We start from the raw sequence: 20,256 nt of genomic DNA, 5'->3' as shown, positions 1-20,256 counted from the left end.
AATTCTTTTGTTTAGTTTTTCTTTAGGTTTAGGTTTAGGTTTTGATTTTATTTTTATGTGGAGCTAAATTCCCAACTAAGGTTGGGGATGAAGCCGATGAAGAACAACATCACTTTTATATAAGTCTTTATTTATCCGATTTTATTGAGTTTTATATTTCAATTGTTTTACTTCTAATCAATGTGTGGAGTGATTTTTGGATATCTCTTGTGATTCAAGGATACATGTGGTGATTTAAGATAATTTCATATGATTGATTGCTTGGTTTTTAACTCATAAAAATTGGATATCCCTTGTGATTTGTTCTACGGATACATCTGGTGTTTCAATTGAATTTGCATTCCTTTCGTGATTTGGTCATTGAATGGATATATGAGATGGTTTTGATTAATTCTTTAAAGCATAGTAAAACATACATAAGATTTAAATTGTGAGAACTTCGGATAAATATTGATGAACATGGAGTATGTTGTTATGATTCAGTGAGTGTGGATTCCTAAACCTTAGTCTTTACCTTTTGTTTTATTTTATTTTATTTAGTTTATGTTTATCCTTTAATTTTCAAAACTCAAAATTCAAACTTTTTTTGGAACTAGGTTAGGGTAAAATTAGTTTAAATATAAGTTGTTTTTTCAAAAATACAATTCTCTGTGCGTTCGACCTCGCATTTGCAATCCATTAAACTAGAATCGATTCGTGCACTTGCGAATTAAATAAATTTGCACAACAATGCTCAACTAATGGTTAAAACGGCATAATCAGGATTCAGGGACACTTGAATGAATGATGATATGTGTTTCTTTCGCCTCATTAAAATTAAATAAATTTTCTTGAGCAATTGACACTTGTGAATAACAGACGTTATAAACTGACATAAATGTAAAGTCCAATCAAAGGCATTATGTTAAGTTTGGTATAATATTTGCATATCGATAGTGTAATAAATCATTGGAAAGAAGTGCTAATATAAATCTCAAATAAGGATAACCTTGGAGATAAGAAATTGAATGAAAAATTCAATACAAGTTTACATGTGGTTACTATGTAAAAATCATTAATTGTAGTTTGGGTGTGGGCTGTATTCCCAACTATGGATAATTAATGTTATTTGCTTAGATTATATAGCAAGTAAAGTCACCACTAGTATGTCGTCAATAAGACACATATGGTAAAAAGGTGCAATCAGATGAAATAACATAAGTGTGTACACATCAAAGAATGTTATAATCTGATAACTGTCTGCAAGTATTAGCAGTGAGTAGTTGACATATTTTTTGGTACCAAAGGTAATCATGTACAACTGAGGTTTTATTACCGATCATAATAGTATGATCAAGTGGGAGATGAAGGTACATAGGATGATCACACTATTATAAGTGTGGTTATATCCACACCAGATTGTATAATATATACAGGAATGTAATATAACTTCCAGTGAAAGTAACCAGTCAAGAGACACAACTCTTGGTCAAGAGTTGAGTTAGGACTTTATTTATAGAGTCCCATGAGAATACAAACACAAGCCATTGGATTTTACGTTAGTTTTGTTACGTAAGTTTCTGTATTCTCAAGGTCTCTTGTTCTCCACAGGATTTTCACCCTAACGGGAGAAATCCTTCCTGAATCCTGAAGATTATTCTACAATTCCTACATACAAATTCCATCAGAGCCAGCCGCAGGTCGTGTCGTCGCGGTCGTTCCAGGTGGTGAGGGAGCCGGTTGAGTCGAAGAGACTGCGCTTGATTGCTGCAGAAAAAGGCTGTCTTGGCTCAAAGACTAAGCCGGCAGAGGAGAGAGTAAGAGGAGGAAGAGAAGTGGAAAGAGAGAGAGAGAGAGAGAGACTTTTGGTTGAAAGAAGAAAGTTAACGGAAGGGAGACGATTTTTTTTTTTTTTTTGTTGGTAAATTCACATTAGGCGTTAGCCTTGTAAGGGTTAAAAACCCATACAACTATAGCATGTAAGCCTTGCCCTAACTAATACAGTAACAAATATTTCAATAACATGTGGAGAATATTTTCATAATATATTGAGAATATTACAAAAATATGCCGTCATAAATATGGCAATACAGGTTAGTATTTTTGAATATACAATAATATTCTAACAGCATCAAAGGATATATCTAGTGCCTATACCCATCGTTTGATACATGTACAGTCTTGGTGCACTTTTAGTTTCAGCTTCATCTATAACATTTAGCTCGTCAAATAGTAAATGAATTCCCAACTTCTTCACTTGTATTTCACACTTCATCCCTTCATGCAGGAGTACCTTGACGAATAGCTCTATTTCGTCTCCACTTTTCATCTCAAGTTCATTTTCATGCAATTCCCTCACCTGTACAAATATATGATCTTCACAGCTATGAACAATGTTGTTCCACAGTGTGCACGTTGACCTGAAGTACTTGGTGGGGTTCCTAGTTTTATTACAGAATCTCCAAGCCCAATTACCTGAGTCTCTCGATACTTCCTTGTCTGCTGCATAAACAACACAAAGAAGCACCTTGCCAATTTTACTCAAAAACCAAGGTACACGAAAGGATATTAAAGAACCAATTGTCTGATGGCCAAACCAACTTGGAATCTCACTTCCGGGGATGAGAAGGAAACAACCGCCAGGTGCCTTGCACATCATCTATTTCAAAAAAAATGTTTGGGTCAAAAAATGAGAGAGAAAGAGAGAGAGAGAGAGAGAAAGAGAGAAAGAGAGAACCTGGAGAACACTCTCCCTAAAAGCAGGTGATAGATTGTTGCACCTTCCCATAACAACTCTTGATCCAGATTGCAATCTCTTCAACCTTTGAATCTCAATCAACTTGTGGCAATTATGAAGGTAAAAAGATCCTGAATTCTCATTCGTCCAAATTAAGATTCTTTCCAATGATGTGCAGCCATTTGCTCCCAAATTCGGTACACTTGTGCGGAATGAAATTGATTGAAGAGCAGTACACTCATGCACAGATAAATCCCGTAATCCAGGAAGACGGCAAATAGAACTAGGCAAGTTACGAAAATTGTTTCTTGATAAATCCAACACCATGAGTGAAAATAAACATTCAAATTCAATGGGAAATTCATCTTCAGACAAATTGCACCCATCAAGAACTAGCTGTGTCAGGTTTGTCAAAGCACATATTTCTGAAATGGAAGGTAACAAACTTATGAGGCTGGAGCTTTCGAGCGACAACGATGATGAGGATGGTCTTCCACATCCAGATAATGATATAACTCCGGGGGAAGGTTGTTGCTTAGTAGCAATTCTGTTTGCGTGCAAGCATTTTAAAGCCTTCATTTTTCCTAATTGCTCCGGTAACTTGTCAAGTTCTAAGCAATCAGACAACTCAAGAGTTTCAAGAATCTCTAAGTTAGAAATGCTACTTGGAAGATTTCTAAGCTTCTTGCATCCACCTAAATTTAGGTAAAGAAGTCTTGTTAGAAGTCCAATAGACTCATGAACTTCAACCAAGCTTATACAACCTTCAAGTACTAGTTCCTTTAGACTTGAGGTTTGTAAGAACTCCGGTGATTCGATGAGACAATCACATCCACGTAATGATAAAGTTTCGAGATTCTTCAAAAGGCTAAACGAGGATGGTAGTCGCTTGATAGCAATGTTGTCTGCACACAGCTTCGTTAAAGCCATCATACTCCCCAGTTGTTCCGGTAACTTGTCAAGTTCTAAGCAGCCAGACAACTCAAGAGTTTCGAGAAGTTCTAAGTTAGAAATGCTACTTGGAAGACTCCTAAGCTTCTTGCATCCACCTAAATTTAGGTAAATAAGTCTTTTCAAAAGCCCAATAGACTCATGAACTTCAACCAAGCTTGTACAACCTTCAAGTACCAGTTCCTTTAAACTTGAGGTTTGTAAGAACTCCGGTGATTCGATGAGACTATCACATCCACGTAATGATAAAGTTTCGAGATTCTTCAAAAGGATAAATGATGATGGTAATTGCTTAATACAAATGTTCTCCACACATAGCTTCGTCAAAGCCGTCATATGCCCTAATTGCTCTGGTAACTTTTGAAGATTAAAACACTTGGACAAGAGAAGAGTTTCAAGAGATTGTAAGTTAGAAATGGTGCTCGGAAGATTCCTAAGGTTCTTGCATCTTTGTAAATTCAGCAAAACAAGTCCTTTGAGATATCCAATGGACTCGTGAACTTGAACCAAGCTTGTGCAACCCTCAAGTATTAGTATCTCCAATTGTGGGACTTGTGAGAAGTCTGGTGATTTGGTGAGATATTTGGAATTGCTGAGATTAAGGACCTTCAACTTATTGAATCTCTGTGAAACAAAATAAAGAAAAAATAATTTCTTGTAAGTTAAATATTAACATTAATAGTGAAAAAATTAAAACAAAAACACTCTTAAGATTTGCTATACTTTCTTTGTCTTCCAAACTTGTTCGACATTACTATTCTGCATGTCAAGAACAACAAGGTCCTCCAGATGAAAATCCTGTGGTAGAGATTCCATAGGACACTTATGCCAACAAAGCCATTTTAGTTCTTTAGAGAGATGTTCATAAGATCCTGTGAGATATACAGAATTGATTTGGAGCAATCTCAAATTCTTCATATTCGAAAATGCTTTAGTTTTCAAATGCACATCTTCAAGTACAGGGAGATTTAAGATGAGACCCTCAACTGTTTTTGATCCCTGGCAAAAAGATGGTTGGATTAGCAATGCACATCTTCATCTTGTGTAAAGCTAGAATAACTTTGAACTATAGTAGGCATATATATTTTCACCATAATTCAAAAAAGAATAATAAAGTGATTTGAACATGATTAGAATTGCTTTAAACATGATTTCATACCATTTCAATGTTGTAAACTACTTGAATTGATTTAGAGAAGTTTTCCATTTAAAGTCAATCTTTTGAGTTACGATGATGCACTATTCAAAATATAAAGCATGCAAGGCAAAAAGGTAAATCTCTCGTGCATACCTACATAACACGTATATTACGTACATGTGCACATGTTTACATATGTAAATGCATATGCCTCTTACCGTACGGTTGTCCAGTACATTTGAGACATCCTTGTGAAACCACAACCTACTGCGTTTTCCAAGATGTTTGGGTGACTCTTCACGTACAATTTCTCTTCCCATATCTCGAATCAGATTATGCATCTTCAACTTATTTTGGTAATCAATTGTCACAAGTGACATCTGAATGAGAATAGGAATACCAATCCCTGGAGAGAAATTACACCCGTCGAGTATTTTGATAGCATACTCTTTGTCTATACCGACAAAGAAACATGCAACATCAAGGAATATGTCCTTGGTAGAACTGTCCAGTGAATCAAAACTTATTCTAAGTATTTTTTGAATCTTGTCATGAGGTGTACTTTGTAGTTTTTCCAATTTACTTTTCCATTCATCAATGCTTCTTCCTTTGAGAAAAGAACCCAAAATCACAAGAGCTAATGGAAGTCCTCCTGAATACTTCACTGCACTAATCGAAAGCTCCTGATAATCATTTATTGGAAGGGCCATCCCAAAGGCATGATAGGAGAAAAGTCGAAGAGACTCCCAATTATTCAATTCTTCAACCTTATATTTTTTATGTACTTCAAGTTGAGTAAGCAACTGCTCATCTCTAGTTGTTACAATGATTCTACTTCCTGGACCAAACCATTGCTTTTCAACTAATTTGTGTAGTTCTTCAAAGTCATCCACATCATCAAGAATAACAAGAAACTTTTTTCCATGAATTCTTTCCTTAATTATATTGATTCCTCTATCAACATTACCAATCTTCAAATTCTTCTTCAAGATATCATTAAGAAGTTGTTCCTGCAAATGAACTAAGCCACTGGGCTTTTCTAAACTTTCTTTAATGTTTGGAAGAAAACTACTTCCTTCAAATGCAACACATATTTCATTATAGACAGCTTTTGCTAGGGTTGTTTTACCCATTCCACCCATTCCGTAAATACCCAGAATGCAAACATCACTTGTTCCAAGATTTAATAAATCTTTAATATGACGAACACGAGACCCCATTCCTATTGGGTGTTTGGCAACATCCAAGTGAGCGGGGTTCACTTTACACAAAACTTCTTCAACAATCTCTTTGATGAATCTCGATTCATACCTGATTATTATAGTTCAAATGAAAAATTGAACAAAGTAAGCACAAGAAAAGAAAACGAAGAAAAAAAAATTATAATTCATCGGGGCACAAAATAAAGGTTATCATCCTAGTCATTTGAGAATAATATGTCATGAAGACAATTAGATTTTATCATATTGATCATTATTATTTAAATATATTTCTCGATAATTTCTTCTCCTATTGACATGCCATAATTTTTATTTTATTTTATTATTATTTTTTTTGTTTCTTCTCAAATGTATGATATTTTAATTAAAAAGCAATCTTAGAGTTGGTAGATCTAGAAAAAAAAAAAGGGTTCTCTCTTTAGATGGCAAGATCTTGAGATACTGATAGAGTAGGCACAAAACATAAAACAATCAACTGATTCAACTCAATCAATAATTTTCTTCAATCCATTTAGCTTAATGCTACTTTTTATCAATTTTTGTCTAAAATTTAAATAGAAAGAAAATGACAAAAAAAATAAAATAAAATAAAAGAAAAGAAAAGCATGAAAAATTACAAGAGTCCATAGCATAATACCCATTTGCAACGCTTTCGAGATCCCAACCAGAACAATTCGCAGCTTCAGTAAGGGCTTTCCTCCAACTCTTTATCCTCTCCATATCAAACTGCTTTTTATGCCTAGAAAAGGCTTTTGCAAAAGTTCTAATCTGTTTTCGAACATCCGAGGGGGCCACATGATAAAATATTGGAAGAAGAGTGTGGCCTATGGTATTCTTACAATTCACGATCTCCACAAGTTCATCAAGGCACCACCAGGAAGAAGCATAGTCTTTGGAAAAAACCACAATGGAAATTCTCGATCCATGAATCGCATTGCGTAGTTCAGTAGAGATGGGCTTTCCTCTTTGAAGCTCTTTATCATCTCGAAAGGTACGAATTCCGACTCCCTCCAAGGCGGAGTAGAGGTGATCGGTGAAGTTCTTACGGGTGTCTTTACCACTGAAACTTAGGAAGACGTCGTAATTCCAATGAGGTTTGGAAAAGGAGGTACTTGTTGTGCTTGAGCTTGACCGGACTGCAAAAGGAGACAAATCCTATGAGAAACAAGAGGGGGTAGAGCCTGTATAACGGTGTAATCAAGATTTTCCTTTTTTTTTTTTTTTTTTTTTTTCAAATTGAAAAATGAGAAAGATTTGTTAAACATAATTCTAAATACAAACTTATGCAAGATGAAAAATAAAGAATCAGTGTCTTTTAGATTTATTTATAAGGAAATGCTAGATGCTCTCCTCATATTCTCTTGGTATCCTCATAATCTTAGGTGGATATTATTTTCTAAAAAAAAAAAAAGAATGTGATACTTATTTCACTCACTTGTTTTTTTAAAAATAATATCCACCTAGAACTATGAAGACACCAAAAAAACACGAGAAGAGCACATAACATTTCTCTTATATTATCAGTTTTATTTAGTTTATTAGTATTTAATTTTTTTACTTTAAGTTATTTTGTAATTCAACAAATGGCTTGGCCCAAAGTTAGTCAAATTCATTTATTCTCAAATTTAGTCAAATTCATTTATTCTCAAATTGTTACAAAAAAAAAAAAAAAACAATTACATACCCAAATTTCATTTAAAAACTCATAAAAACACCCAATCATAGACCTATCAGTAACAAATCAATGTATGAAAATTTCATACACCGTTATTTGCATATTGAGGTAGGATAATTGCATTATTCTTTTTCCCTTCTTTTTTTGTTTAATTCTTTGTTTTTTACATGAAGAACTTAATAGCCTTGAGGAATTCTATAAAATGAATATTATATGCTGAAATTTTAGAATCTCCAATAAACATAGAAATAACTTTAATCAGGTCGTGGTGTAAACCGGATATTTTGCATCCTCCGATAGGGAGTATAAAAAAGACTCCAGTCTATATTTGGCTTTCACTGGAGTGCTATGCTAAATTTTGTGGGAGCATCTACATCTTATTTTAAAAAATTAATTATTTAAGTTGTGTTTTCCGGGCTAATCTTGGCATAACACACAAATACAAATGCATGCACCTAACCATTTCTATTTGATCTATGAGTGAGATGAAAACATTACCGTCTTCGTTTTGTTCTTCGACAACCTGGGAGGCCTCGTTTTGGTCTTCGGATTCTGGCAGTGGAAAGCAGAAAGGCAAGCATCGTCGTATGACACTGATGATTTGGTCCATGGGTGGTAGAGTGGTAGATAGAGAGGGATGGCGGGGTAGTTTGCAGAAGATAGAGACCGATGGTGGGGGGTAGTTTGTGAAAGAAATCGGAGTTTGAGGGCAATATTAGGGGAGAAGTGAGAAGTGTGGGGAGGTTAACGACAATGGGTATTAACGCTCAGTTTCTGGGTTTGATGGCCGAGAGTCCGAGACTTGGATTTGGATTTCTGGGTTACCAAAAAACAGAGATTTTGGGTTGAGAGAGAGAGAGAGAGAGAGAGAGAAAGGATCGAAGACGGAGATGACCAAAGCAGCAAGGTGTGTTTATTACTACACATTGACTTTGGCTCTCGGTGGTGATGATTGATTGCGTGGGTCGCTGTCGGTTACGTAGTTTAAGTGACAGCGCAACAAGCTACAATTGCTCTCACGCACTTTCCTAGCACCTTCAAACGCTACAATTGCATCAGGCCTTGATGGCTGTGTTTGGCAAAGGTCAGAATTGGATCTTTCTTAAAATTAATTTTAATATTTTTACTTTTTATATATATTAATTATTTTTTTATTATTATTTAAATAAAAATTATTATAAAATAATTTTTTTTATTTTTTTATACAAAATATATATATATATTTTTTTTCTCATATTAATCAAACTTATTATATTATCATTCTATTTTCTTTTTTTCATTCCATTGCCAAACACAGCAAAGATGTTAAGATATTTTTTTCAGGAAGAATTGGTTAAAAAACTGTCATGTTAATATTATAAAAATATATATATAAAATTAAAAATATTGCTTCTAACTATTCTTATATTATTATGTTGAAATTTCAAATTTTATCTTAATTTAATATTCAAAATAATGAATATTATTCTTAACTTAAGGTTAGCTCAGTTCCATGATCACTCTTTCATTTTTATCTTTTTATAATTAAAAAAAAAAAAAATGACAGCTCTACAAACACAAAAATGTATAGTATTTATTTCTCTGAAAATACAACCAACCGATTTTAAGGCTTTTCATGGCACTCTGTAAACAAAAGTAAAACCAGTCCTGAGAGTCGTACAGAGTACTCCCTCCTCCTCCATCCTGCTTTGAATCTGGAGACTTTTATTCCTGTGCCCATCTGCCTTTCTTCCTTAGTTATTGCTTATTGTCGACGCTGGAGACTTTTCAACGCGCCATCAACTTGGTGGGACCCATCATTAATTCACTTTTTCATTCTCAATAACTTTTGACCGACTTACTGTTTGCTTTCACTAACTTTTACGCCCTTCAATCCACAGCAAAATAATTGAGATAAAAGACGGAGAGCTATTAACAAGGAGGAGCTTAATTAGCAGTAGACCATATTTCATTAAAAAAAAGACAAAGAGCTGATATTTGTCCTAACAAAAAGAAGTTTTTGAGTGAGACTGAAATTTTTGAGTATTAACGCTTTGAATTTTGAGTTTTTGTTTTTTTAGCTATATTTGTATTTCATATTTGATAATAGGGGTGGACACATTAACTGTTTATCGACTACCACCAAACTGTCACGGACCGACTTCTGGCAGTTGGTAGGCGAAATAAAAATACTGTTTCGACATCAGTTTGGTTCGGTAGATAGTAGAATTTTTTTTTTCGGTTAACCAAGAATTAACTGACTTAGCTGATTTTGAAAAGTGAATTTTGAATTTTATATAGTAACTTTTCTTATTGTATTTATCATGATTTGTGGTTGTCATTTATAAAACATATTCTTCACTAATTTTGTAGTTACAATGAAATTGATAAATCTTAAAATAAAAATTTGTAATTGACAATTAATCAACTTAACCAACCACCTATTAACCGAAAAAGTCGAAATTATTCATTGTCGGTATGAAGTCGATTAATTATCGACTTAACTAACTTTTACGAATCGATAGGCAAAAATGCTTCTAGCTACCAACAACGACCGAACCGATACCCACCCCTATTTGATAGTGATTGTTTTATGAAAAAAAATGTACTTTACCCCCTAAGTTTCACCCTATTTTTAATTTGGCCTCTAAGGTTTTGGTTCTTTTCACTTGGTCTTATGTTGTCATAAAAGGTTTTCAGATATATATTCACCATTATAAACACCAATGATATTGTCAGTCGTTGGTCTGTAAAATCTGATACTATTTGAATTACTGAGCATTCGAGCGACGACATTTAATTTGCTACTTGACACTGTTAAAAGTTAAATTTTATTAATTTGCTTTCTTCAATGTACTTCAGATATGATGTGCATATATGAGGGTTCACCAAAATATTACAGTGTGTCTGATTTTGCAGTATATTCACACATACATACTGCTCTGTTCACAAGCCAAAATCAATGTGATTGAAGGTTGAAGGTGCAAAACTGTGTCCAGAATATGTCATTGAATTAGGTTCCATCTTTGTATCAAAAATTTGTAAGGTTTCTGTCATAGAGAAACCATTACTTGAAATACTTCAGCTATGTGGGGCTTGTTTGTATATTTTCATCTTCATTCTATTATGCTATTTGATTGGCAGTACCAAGTTTATGCAACTTGGTAGTCAAGCCATCTGGCTTCTACATTGCTCTTACAGGACATATATATAAGCTTTTCACAATCATATGTCATCTCTATACCTTTAAAAGCTGGGGAGAATAGATGACACTTTAAGAAAGTAAAACAGATCATCTTTATCAATTTGAGAGGATTATATTTCATTTATCATTTCTTCACAGTTGTAACCCTAGGCTTAAAAACAACATCAAACTTCAATATCATCGAACAAGAGATATATATATATATATAAGATACATGGGCGATAACAAAAGTATTGGGCAGCTATGGATCACAGAGAAGCACAAGGTTGGGGTATAAGCCCTCAAATTGGGTGATTCAGGAAGCACAAAAGCTAACAGAGGACTGTCGGAAGAAAACAAATATTATTTTCCTTGTCCATACTCAAACATGTCAAAATCATTAATTACAACTTTTATTAAAAACATAATTAAGGGATTCAACAATCCACCCCCACCTATACTGGCGAAATCTTTTTTCCATACTAATGAACCATAGCTGGATTTTATTAGGGAACATTGAAACAAGTAAAAGATCAGATTGCAATTTCTATATATATAATCTTTTAGTACATGACTATAATATAACATATTAAGATACCATTCAACTCAAAAGTTTAAGCATATGAGTTTAAGCTAATTATAGAGTAAAGTCCACATACCACCCCTCAAACTACCATCCAATTAACAATGTCATTCCTCCAAACTTTCAATTGTGATAATGTTAATCGAGTCGAGTCGAGCTTTAGAATTTTAAGACTAGCTCGTTTACGAAGATATTTATTCAAGTCGAGCTCAAGTTCGAGTCGAGCTATGAAATGTGTGTTCAAGCTCGGCTCATTAAAAGTTCGGGCAAGCTTGAGGTCAAGCTTGAGTTCGTTGAGAATGCTATTCAAGCCAAGCCGAATAATGTTGAACCAGGTTCTCCAATCAAACTAAAAAAAAAAAATTCAATAAGCTCATGGAAAACCTCTAAGCTTGTTTTGATTTGAAAATGATTGATGTAATATAAAATAGATAAATGTTTTGAATTTTTTGTATGAAAAAAAAAAAAAAAAAAGTTCTATAGTGATTTTTTATGTGAATTGTAATTAAAAGTTATTGATGTGATATAAAAAGTATAAGTATTGGGAAATTGAAAATAACTGGTTATTAGTTTTTTTTTTTTTAATTTAATTTAATTTATCAAATAACTAGTTATATCGTGTTAGAATTGGCCCTTAATGGGTTTACTGATCAAGTAAGTCAACCTGAACCCGACACATCAACTCGAATTGCCAAGCCCTAAGGGGTAAGAAAAATGCATATCATAATATTGCACATAAAAAAAAAATAAAAAGTAAAAAAAGATAGGTGGCCATAGATCACTCTTTTATTTTTATCTTTTTATAATTAAAAAATCAGCTCTACAAACACAAAAATGTATAGTATTTATTTCTTTGACGATACAACCAACCAATTTTAAGGCTTTTCATGGCACTTCGTAAGCAAAAGTAAAACCAGCCCTGAGAGTCGTACAGAGTCCCTCCTCTCCCAACCAGCTTTGAATCTTTAATGCCCATCTGCCTTTCTTCCATCGTTATTGCTTATTGTTGACGCTGGAGAGTTTTCAACCCACCCATCAACTTGGTGGGCCTCATCAATAATTTGCTTTTTCCGCTTCTCAATAACTTTTGACCGACTTCCTCGCCTTTAGAGCATTTTTAATGGAGTAAAATAATTTTTTAAAACTCATTTGATTTAATTTAGTTAATAAATTTTTAAATGTCTTTTACATTCAATTAACTATATTTTCATCTATATCATTTAAATGTTTTTTTATTAAAAATTTTGAAAAAAAAAATATTCTCATAATGATCCCTTAAGAAGTGAGAAAAGTTTTGAAAAAAAGATAAAACAGGTGAGAGAAATAATAAAAAATAAAATGACTCTCTTAAAAAGTACGGCTACATGTAGCTTTGTTTTTTGTTTTTTTTTTGGCTAATCCAATCAAATATCCCTTTGCCATTTTTTTTTTTTTTGGCTAATCCAATGTGGGAGGGTTTTGTACGAATTTGATTAGTCATTTTAAATAAAAGTATCATTTGACTTCTTCACTTAAACCATCTCCAATAGAAATAGGCAAAATAGCTACTAAAAAAATACCATTTTTACTTTAATTACTCATTCTTTCATATACACTCCAACCGATTCTCTATTCCACTATCTCTTTTTTAAAATATTATTTTATGTGAAAAAGAGAGCGAAAGAAAGAGGAGAGAGAGTAAAGGGAAGAAAGGGAGACAAAATAATAATAAACAAAGTTTATAGTGTGAATAGTGAATATGCTAATTATAAGAAAAAACTGCAAAATAACTATTCTGCTTGAGTCGAAAAAAAGCTAAAAATAGTCAAATTTGACGATTATGAAGTATTTGCATATTCTCATAGAGATTCTCTTATAACTTTTTCGTTGACTTATTGTTTGCTTTCACCTGGACTTTCTGTAATGAAAAATATATGGGTTAAATATACTTTACCTCCTAAAATTTGAACCAATTTTCAATTTGACCTATAATATTTCAACTTTTACAAATGCACCCTACCAAAGTTAAAAAAAAATTTCAATGTGGCCATCTGTTAACCATTTCTATTTCATCTAACGGAAATAATGAAAAATACTAAATTGCCCTTACAATTTTATTTTTTTATTTTAAAAAAACTCAAAAACAAAAAAGAAAAAAAAAAATAAATTGGGAGTGGTCGGCCACCCCCTGGGCTATGGAGGTGGCACACCACCCCCAATCTAGACAGGTGAGGGTGGACAGGCCACCCCAGGGCCAAAGGGGGCCAAAGGGGGTAGCCAAGCACCCCCAAATGGCTAAAGGGGTGACTACGACCACCCACTTTTTTTATTTTATTTTATTCGACTTTGGGGTATTTTTAGAATTTATTAAAATACATTGGACAATTTTCAATTTTTTTTTTTTTTTTTTAAAAAAAACAAAACAAAAACGTGCTTGGCACGCGACCAATTTTCAGTTAAATTAGATGAAAATCATTAATAGATGGGCCATATTAAAAAAAATTTAAACTTTGATAGGATGCATTATAAAAATTGAAACATTAGAAGTCAAATTGAAAATTAGCTCAAACTTTAGGAGTAAAGTGTAATTTTTCCAAAATATATATTGAAAAGTGGGCAAAAAAATAAGCTCAATGTTCAAGTTTTCAAAGAAAAAGAGGAAAAGAAGAATAAAAAATCAAGGGTTCAAAAAAAATACAATATTTATTTAATTTTCTAAATCAACCCTCTTGCACAATGCAAGCAAAACAAGCAAAACAAGATAGACCATGCGAACATTATCCATTTGGCAAGTAATGTGAACACTATCTCCAATTTTCATCTCAAGTTCAATTCGACAAAATCCCATCACCTCTTCAAATATATGATCTTCACAGCTATCAAAAAAGCATTCTCTGGAACAAACCAAGTATATTTGGGAATTTCTAGTTTTATTACAAAATCTCCAGGCAAACCAACCCCATCTACGTAAATCTCTGGTGCTTCCTTGTATTAGACCACACTTCCATCTTCATCCATAACATTTGGCTCATCAACTAGGAGATGAATTCCACACTTCTTCACTTGTATTTCACACTTCTTCACTTGACTCTGGTCCCCAAGATCAACAGACAGCTCTATTTCGTCTCCACTTTTCATCTCGAGATTATATGATGAAATTGTATCATGGCTACAAATATATGATCTTGAAAGCTATCAAAATAGAAGTTTTTGGACTCTATCTTGTATGACTCTTGGGGATTTTTAGTTTTATTACAGAATGTCCAGTCGAACCAACCCTCTAGATCTAACAGTCTGGGTACTTCCTTGTTTGCTGCATAAACAACGCAAACAAGCACCTTGCCCATTTTACCATCCAAAAAGGAAGGAACATGAAAGGATATTAAAGAACCGATTGTCTGATGGCTAAACCAATTTGGAATCTCACTTCCGGGGAGGCAAAGGGAACTGCTATCTGTCTTGCACAGCATCTGTTTCAAAAAATGTGTTTACGTCATAAAATGAGAGAGAGAGAACCTGGAGAATACTCTTTCTAAAATCATATGCTAGATTGTTGCACCTTCCCATGAGAACATTTGATGCAGATCACACACACACTGTTCAAACTTTGAATTTCAACCAGTTTGTGGCAATTATTAAGGTAAAAAGATCCTGAACTCTTGTTCGTCAAAATTAAGATTCTTTCCAATGATGTGCAACCATTTGCTTCCAGAATTTTTACACTTATGGGGATTGAGATTGATTGAAGAGTAGTACACTCATTTACAAACAAATCCGATAATGCAGGAAGGTAGTTGACGCAACTAAGTAGATTAAGAAAATTGTTTCTAGATAAAACCAATTCTCTGAGAGAAGATAAACATCCAAGTTCAATAGGAATCTCATCTTCAGACAAATTGCAGTCATTGAGATCTAGTTTTGTCAACGAACTTAATCTAGAAATGGAAGCTAACAAACTTATGTGGTTGGAGCTTTTGAGTGATATCCATGATGAGGATGGTCCTCCACTTCCAGATAATAATACAATTCCGAGATTCCTCAAACGACTGAAGGAGGAGGGTAGTTGCTCAATAGCAGTTATGTCTGCAAGAATCTCCTTTAAAGCTGTCATATTTCCCAATTGTTTTGGTAACTTGTCAAGCTCTATGCAGTCATTCTAAGTTAGAAATACTACTTGGAAGATTCCTAAGCTTTTTGCATCTTCCTAAACTTTGACAAACAAGTCTTTTTAGAAGTCCAATAGATTCGTGAACCTCAACCAAGCTTGCACAATCTTCAAGTATCAATGTCTCTAAACGTGAGGTTTCTAAGAACTCTGGTGATTCGATGAGACATTCACATCCACATAATGATACAGTTTCAAGATTCTTCAAAAGGCTAAAGAAGGGTGGTAGTTGCTTAATAGCAGTTTTCTCCGCATACAGCTCCTTTAAAACTATCATATTCCCCAATTGATCAGGTAAATTTTTAAGATTAAAGCACTTAGATAAGTCAAGAGTTTCAAGAGATTCTAAGTTAGAAATGTTGTTCGAAAGATTCCTAAGGTTCTCGCATCTTTGTAAATCCAGCAAAATAAGTCTTTTTTGATGTCCAATGGACTCATGAATCTCAACCAAACTTGTACAACCTTCAAGTACTAGACTCTCTAGATGTGGGGTAGGTAAGAAGTTTGGTAATTCGGTGAGATGACTACAATCATATAATGATAGAGTTTTGAGGTTCTTCAAAATACCAAATGAGGAGGGTAAGGACGGAATTTTTTCAAGTGTTGTGCAGCTAGACAAGTCAAGAGTTTCAAGATATTCTAAGTTAGAAATGCTTCTTGGAAGATCCATCAAGTTCATGCAATTCTTTAAATTCAATCAAACAAGTCTTTTAAGGTATCCAATGGATTCATGAACCTGAACTAAGCTCGTGCAACCTTCAAATATTAGTATCTCCAGTTGTGGCACTTAAGAAAAGTCTGGTGATCTGGTGAGATATTTGGAATTGTTAAGATTAAGAACCTTCAACTTGTTGAATATCTGTAAAACAAAAAAAAAAAAAAAAAAAAAAAATTATTGTTAGTTACGTATTTGACATTAATAGTGAATAAGGGCACTGCAAGATTTGTTATACTTTTTTCTTCTTCCAGACTTGTTTGACATTGCTATTCTGCATGTCAAGAATAACAAGGTTCTCTAGATGAAAACCCTGTGGTAGAAATTCCAAGGGACACTCATGCCAACAAAACCATTTTAGCTCTTTAGAGAGATGTTCATAAGATCCTGTGAGATGTACATAATTGATTTGGAGTAATCTCAAATTCTTCATATTTGTTAATGCTTCAATTTTCAAATATACACCTTCAAGTACAGATAGATTTAAGATGAGACCCTCGACTGTTTCTGATCCCTAGCAAAATAGATGGTTGGATTAGCAATGCACATCCTCATCTTGTATAAAGCTAGAATAACTTTGAGCTATAAGAGGCCTATATATTCTCACCATAATTCGAAAAAGAATAATAAAGTGATTTGAACATGATTAGAATTGCTTAAAACGCGATTGCATACCATTTAAATTTGAAGTATGCTTGGCAAAAAGGAAAATCTCTCATGCATACCTACAAAGCATGTACATTATGTCCATGTGCATGTGCATGTGTTTATATATGTAAATGCATATGCCTCTTATCGTATGTTTGTGTAGTACATTTAACACATCTTCGTGAAACCACAACCTACTATGTTTTCCTGGATATTTGGGTGATTCTTCACAAACAATTTCCCTTCCCATATCATGAATCAGATTATGCACCTTTAACTTATTTTGGTAATCAATTGTTACAAGTGACCTCTGAATGAGAATAGAGATAGCAATCCCTGGAGAGAAATTACAACCATAGAGTATTTTGATTGCATATTCTTTGTCCATACCGACAAAGAAACATGCAATATCAAGGAATATGTCCTTTGTAGAACTGTCCAGTGAATCAAAACTTATCCCAAGTATTTTTTGAATCTCGTCATGAGGAGCTCTTCATAATTTTTTCAATTCATTTTTCCATTCAACAATGCTTCTTCCTTTAAGAAAAGAACCCAAAACCACAAGAGCTAATGGAATTCCTCCGGCATAATCCACTGCTTCAATTGTAAGCTCTGAGTAATCTTGTTTTGGATCAACCATCTTGAAGGCATGCCAACTAAACAGTTGAAGAGACTCCCAACGATTCAGTTCTACTTTATATTTTTCATCTACTCCTAATTGACTTAACAAATGTTCATCTCTAGTTGTTACAACGATTCTACTTCCTGGACCAAACCATTGCTTTTCACCTAACACGTGTAGGTTTTCAAAGTCATCTACATCATCAAGAACAACAAAAACTTTTTTTTTCATGAATTCTTTCCACAATTATACTTATTCCTCTATCAACACTACCAATCTTCAAATTCGTTTTCAAGATATCATGAGGAAGTTGTTCTTGTAACTGAACTAAGCCATTGGGCTTTTCTAAACTTTTTTTAAGGTTTGAAAGAAAACTACTTCTTTCAAATGCAACACATATTTGATTATAAACAGCCTTTGTTAGGGTTGTTTTTCCTCTTCCACCCATTCCGTAAATGCCCACAATGCGAACGCCACTTGTTCCAAGATTTAATAAATCTTTAATATGATGAACACGAGACTCTATTCCTATTGGGTGTTTGGCAACATCCAAGCGAGCGAGGTTCACTTTACACAAAACTTCTTCAACAATCTCTTTGATGAATCTTAATTCATACCTGATTATATGATTCAAATGGAAAATAGAACAACGAAGTAAGCACAAGGAAAAAAAAAAAAAAAATTATGACTCATCAGGGTACCGAATAGATCTTATCATCCTAGTCATTTGAGAATATAATATGAGATTAATATAACATGACAAACAATTAGGTTTTATCAAATTTTATTGATAATTATCATTTAAATCTATTTATATATAATTTCTTCTCCTATTGACATGGCATGAAACAATTTCTTTTTTCTTCTTGTAGAAAACGCCATTAATTGTTTCGCGCAAAGTATGGTTACAATATCATTTCTCTCAACTGTTTGATAGCTTATCTGAAAGCAATCCTAGACTTGATAATTTCTAGAAAAAAGGTTTGTCTCTAGATGGCAAGATCTTGATATACTAATAGAGTGAGCATGGAACAGAAAACCATCAACTGATTCAACTCAAACACATTTTCTTAAATCCATTTAGCTTAATTTTACTTTTGATCAATGTTTGTCTAAAATTTAAAAGAAAAGAAAAGAACAAAAAAAGAAAAAGAATGAGAAATGCATGAAAAAGTAGAAGAGTCTATATCATAATACCCATTTGCAACGCTTTCGAGATCCCAGCCAGAGCAATTTGCAGCTTCACTAAGAGCTTTCCTCCACCTCTGCACCCTCTCTATATCAGTCTGAAATCACTCTTCATACCTAGCAAAGGCTTCCACAAAAGTTCTTGTCTGTTTTCGAACATCCAAGGGGCCCACATGATAAAATATCGAAAGAAGAGTGCAGCCTATGGTATTCTTACTGTTCATAATCTCTACAAGCTCATTGAGGCACCAACTGGAAGAAGCATAGCTTTTGGAGAAAATCACAATGGAAATCCTTGACCCTTGAATGGCGTTGAGAAGTTTGGTAGGCATGTTCTCCCCTCTTGGAAGTTCCTCGTCATCTCGGAAGGTACGAATTCCTACTTTTACCAAGGCGGAGTAGAGATGATCGGTGAAGCTCTTTCGGGTGTCTTCACCTTTGAAACTCAAGAAGACATCATGATCCCATCGAGATTCAGAAGATGAAGGAAGGGTTGGAGTAACCATGGAAGACAAGGTGCTTCTTGTGGTTGAGTTTGATTGGGCTGAAAAATAAGACATATTTGGCAAGTTAAGTAAATTGAAAAATGAGAAAAATATCATTTACTAAACATAAATCTAAATCCAAATTTTTTTTATGATGATTCATTCTTTTTCTTCTTCAATTCTTTCAGGATCCTCTAAGGCTCTAAGCAAAGTTTCACCCTATTAAAGAGGACACAATGATGATGATTCAGTGGTATCCGAACTTACTAATAATTTCATATTTTTCTTCTTGCTGATTTTTACCTTCCACTTGTTCTTGTTCTTCAATATAAGTATGTAGCCTCAGTGACAACCCTAATTCACTCTCCCTAATACCATCCGTGGGTGACGGTGATAGAAGGCTTTGGTTAGTGATACCTAGAATTTTAGGAACTGTGTTTGGTTCTTGACTAGCCTTGTTGTTACCACGAAGCGAAAGAAAGGACTGAGGATCCTAAATCAAAGCAAAGTGTAAAACAATTAAGTATTTATGCTGTTATGCATAACACAACAGACATATTCAATAAATAAGGAAACTAGATTTACCTTTTCTTGGTTATTTAGCTGAATTGTGGCGAATTTCATCTGTAAATCATGGTAATCTTTCAGTTTTTGCTCTACTACCTTCCTCGATACCCTGTTTTCTTCTTTCATGCGGTTCATCTCCATTTGTAGCACAAACAAGTAGTAGAATATGACAGATTTCTTAGTCAATTTTCTTATACAATTATGTATGAGCAAAATTTAGAAGATATTGATACATAGAAAAAAAAAACACATGTGGCTAGTAAACATACAGAGAGAGAGAGAGAGAGAGAGAGAGAGAAATGGTGATGCTTTCACAGAGGTTTATAAGGGTACCTCTTCAATCGTCATGTTTTCTTGCAGAGATCCTTCTACTAATGATGCACAGCGTCTACTGCTGCTGTGGCATCAACTGCTTTTTCTGTATCATGTAAATATACTCTT

At 33.8% G+C, this 20,256-nt stretch overlaps 2 protein-coding genes across 2 annotated transcripts; both read right to left on the bottom strand.

The window, feature by feature from the left end:
* Positions 1 to 1,998: 1,998 nt before the first annotated feature.
* Positions 1,999 to 8,576, bottom strand: LOC132190719 (disease resistance protein RPV1-like). Its single transcript, XM_059605768.1, has 6 exons — positions 8,199 to 8,576; positions 6,663 to 7,161; positions 5,024 to 6,116; positions 4,391 to 4,666; positions 2,717 to 4,291; positions 1,999 to 2,638 (listed from the first exon to the last, which is right to left on the bottom strand). Exons 1-6 carry the CDS (start codon positions 8,308 to 8,310, stop codon positions 2,111 to 2,113), a joined length of 4,083 nt encoding a protein of 1,360 aa, XP_059461751.1. The 5' UTR covers positions 8,311 to 8,576; the 3' UTR covers positions 1,999 to 2,110.
* Positions 8,577 to 14,416: 5,840 nt separating this feature from the next.
* On the bottom strand, positions 14,417 to 19,956 carry LOC132190919 (disease resistance protein RUN1-like). The gene is made up of 10 exons (XM_059605944.1): positions 19,834 to 19,956; positions 19,552 to 19,741; positions 18,881 to 19,307; positions 17,954 to 18,192; positions 17,513 to 17,769; positions 17,152 to 17,428; positions 15,679 to 15,860; positions 15,264 to 15,581; positions 14,728 to 14,895; positions 14,417 to 14,617 (listed from the first exon to the last, which is right to left on the bottom strand). Exons 1-10 carry the CDS (start codon positions 19,954 to 19,956, stop codon positions 14,417 to 14,419), a joined length of 2,382 nt encoding a protein of 793 aa, XP_059461927.1.
* Positions 19,957 to 20,256: the final 300 nt, after the last annotated feature.

The sequence above is a fragment of the Corylus avellana genome, chromosome ca8 (genome assembly GCF_901000735.1).
Source record: "Corylus avellana chromosome ca8, CavTom2PMs-1.0".
NCBI classification, from domain to species: domain Eukaryota; kingdom Viridiplantae; phylum Streptophyta; class Magnoliopsida; order Fagales; family Betulaceae; genus Corylus; species Corylus avellana.
Note: the sequence above shows the minus strand (reverse complement) of the source record. Positions and strands in the feature narration are given on the sequence as shown.

Coding starts and splice junctions, on each gene's coding strand:
- LOC132190719 (XM_059605768.1), bottom strand. CDS start 8,310: ATGGACCAAATCATCAGTGTCATACGACGATGCTTGCCTTTCTGCTTT. Junction 4,292..4,390: donor AAGTTTGGAAGACAAAGAAA/GTATAGCAAATC, acceptor TTTGTTTCACAG/AGATTCAATAAGTTGAAGGT. Junction 2,639..2,716: donor TTAGGGAGAGTGTTCTCCAG/GTTCTCTCTTTC, acceptor TTTTTGAAATAG/ATGATGTGCAAGGCACCTGG.
- LOC132190919 (XM_059605944.1), bottom strand. CDS start 19,956: ATGGAGATGAACCGCATGAAAGAAGAAAACAGGGTATCGAGGAAGGTA. Junction 19,308..19,551: donor AGAACAAGAACAAGTGGAAG/GTAAAAATCAGC, acceptor CTTATTTTTCAG/CCCAATCAAACTCAACCACA. Junction 14,896..15,263: donor TATCTTCTCTCAGAGAATTG/GTTTTATCTAGA, acceptor TTTTTGAAACAG/ATGCTGTGCAAGACAGATAG.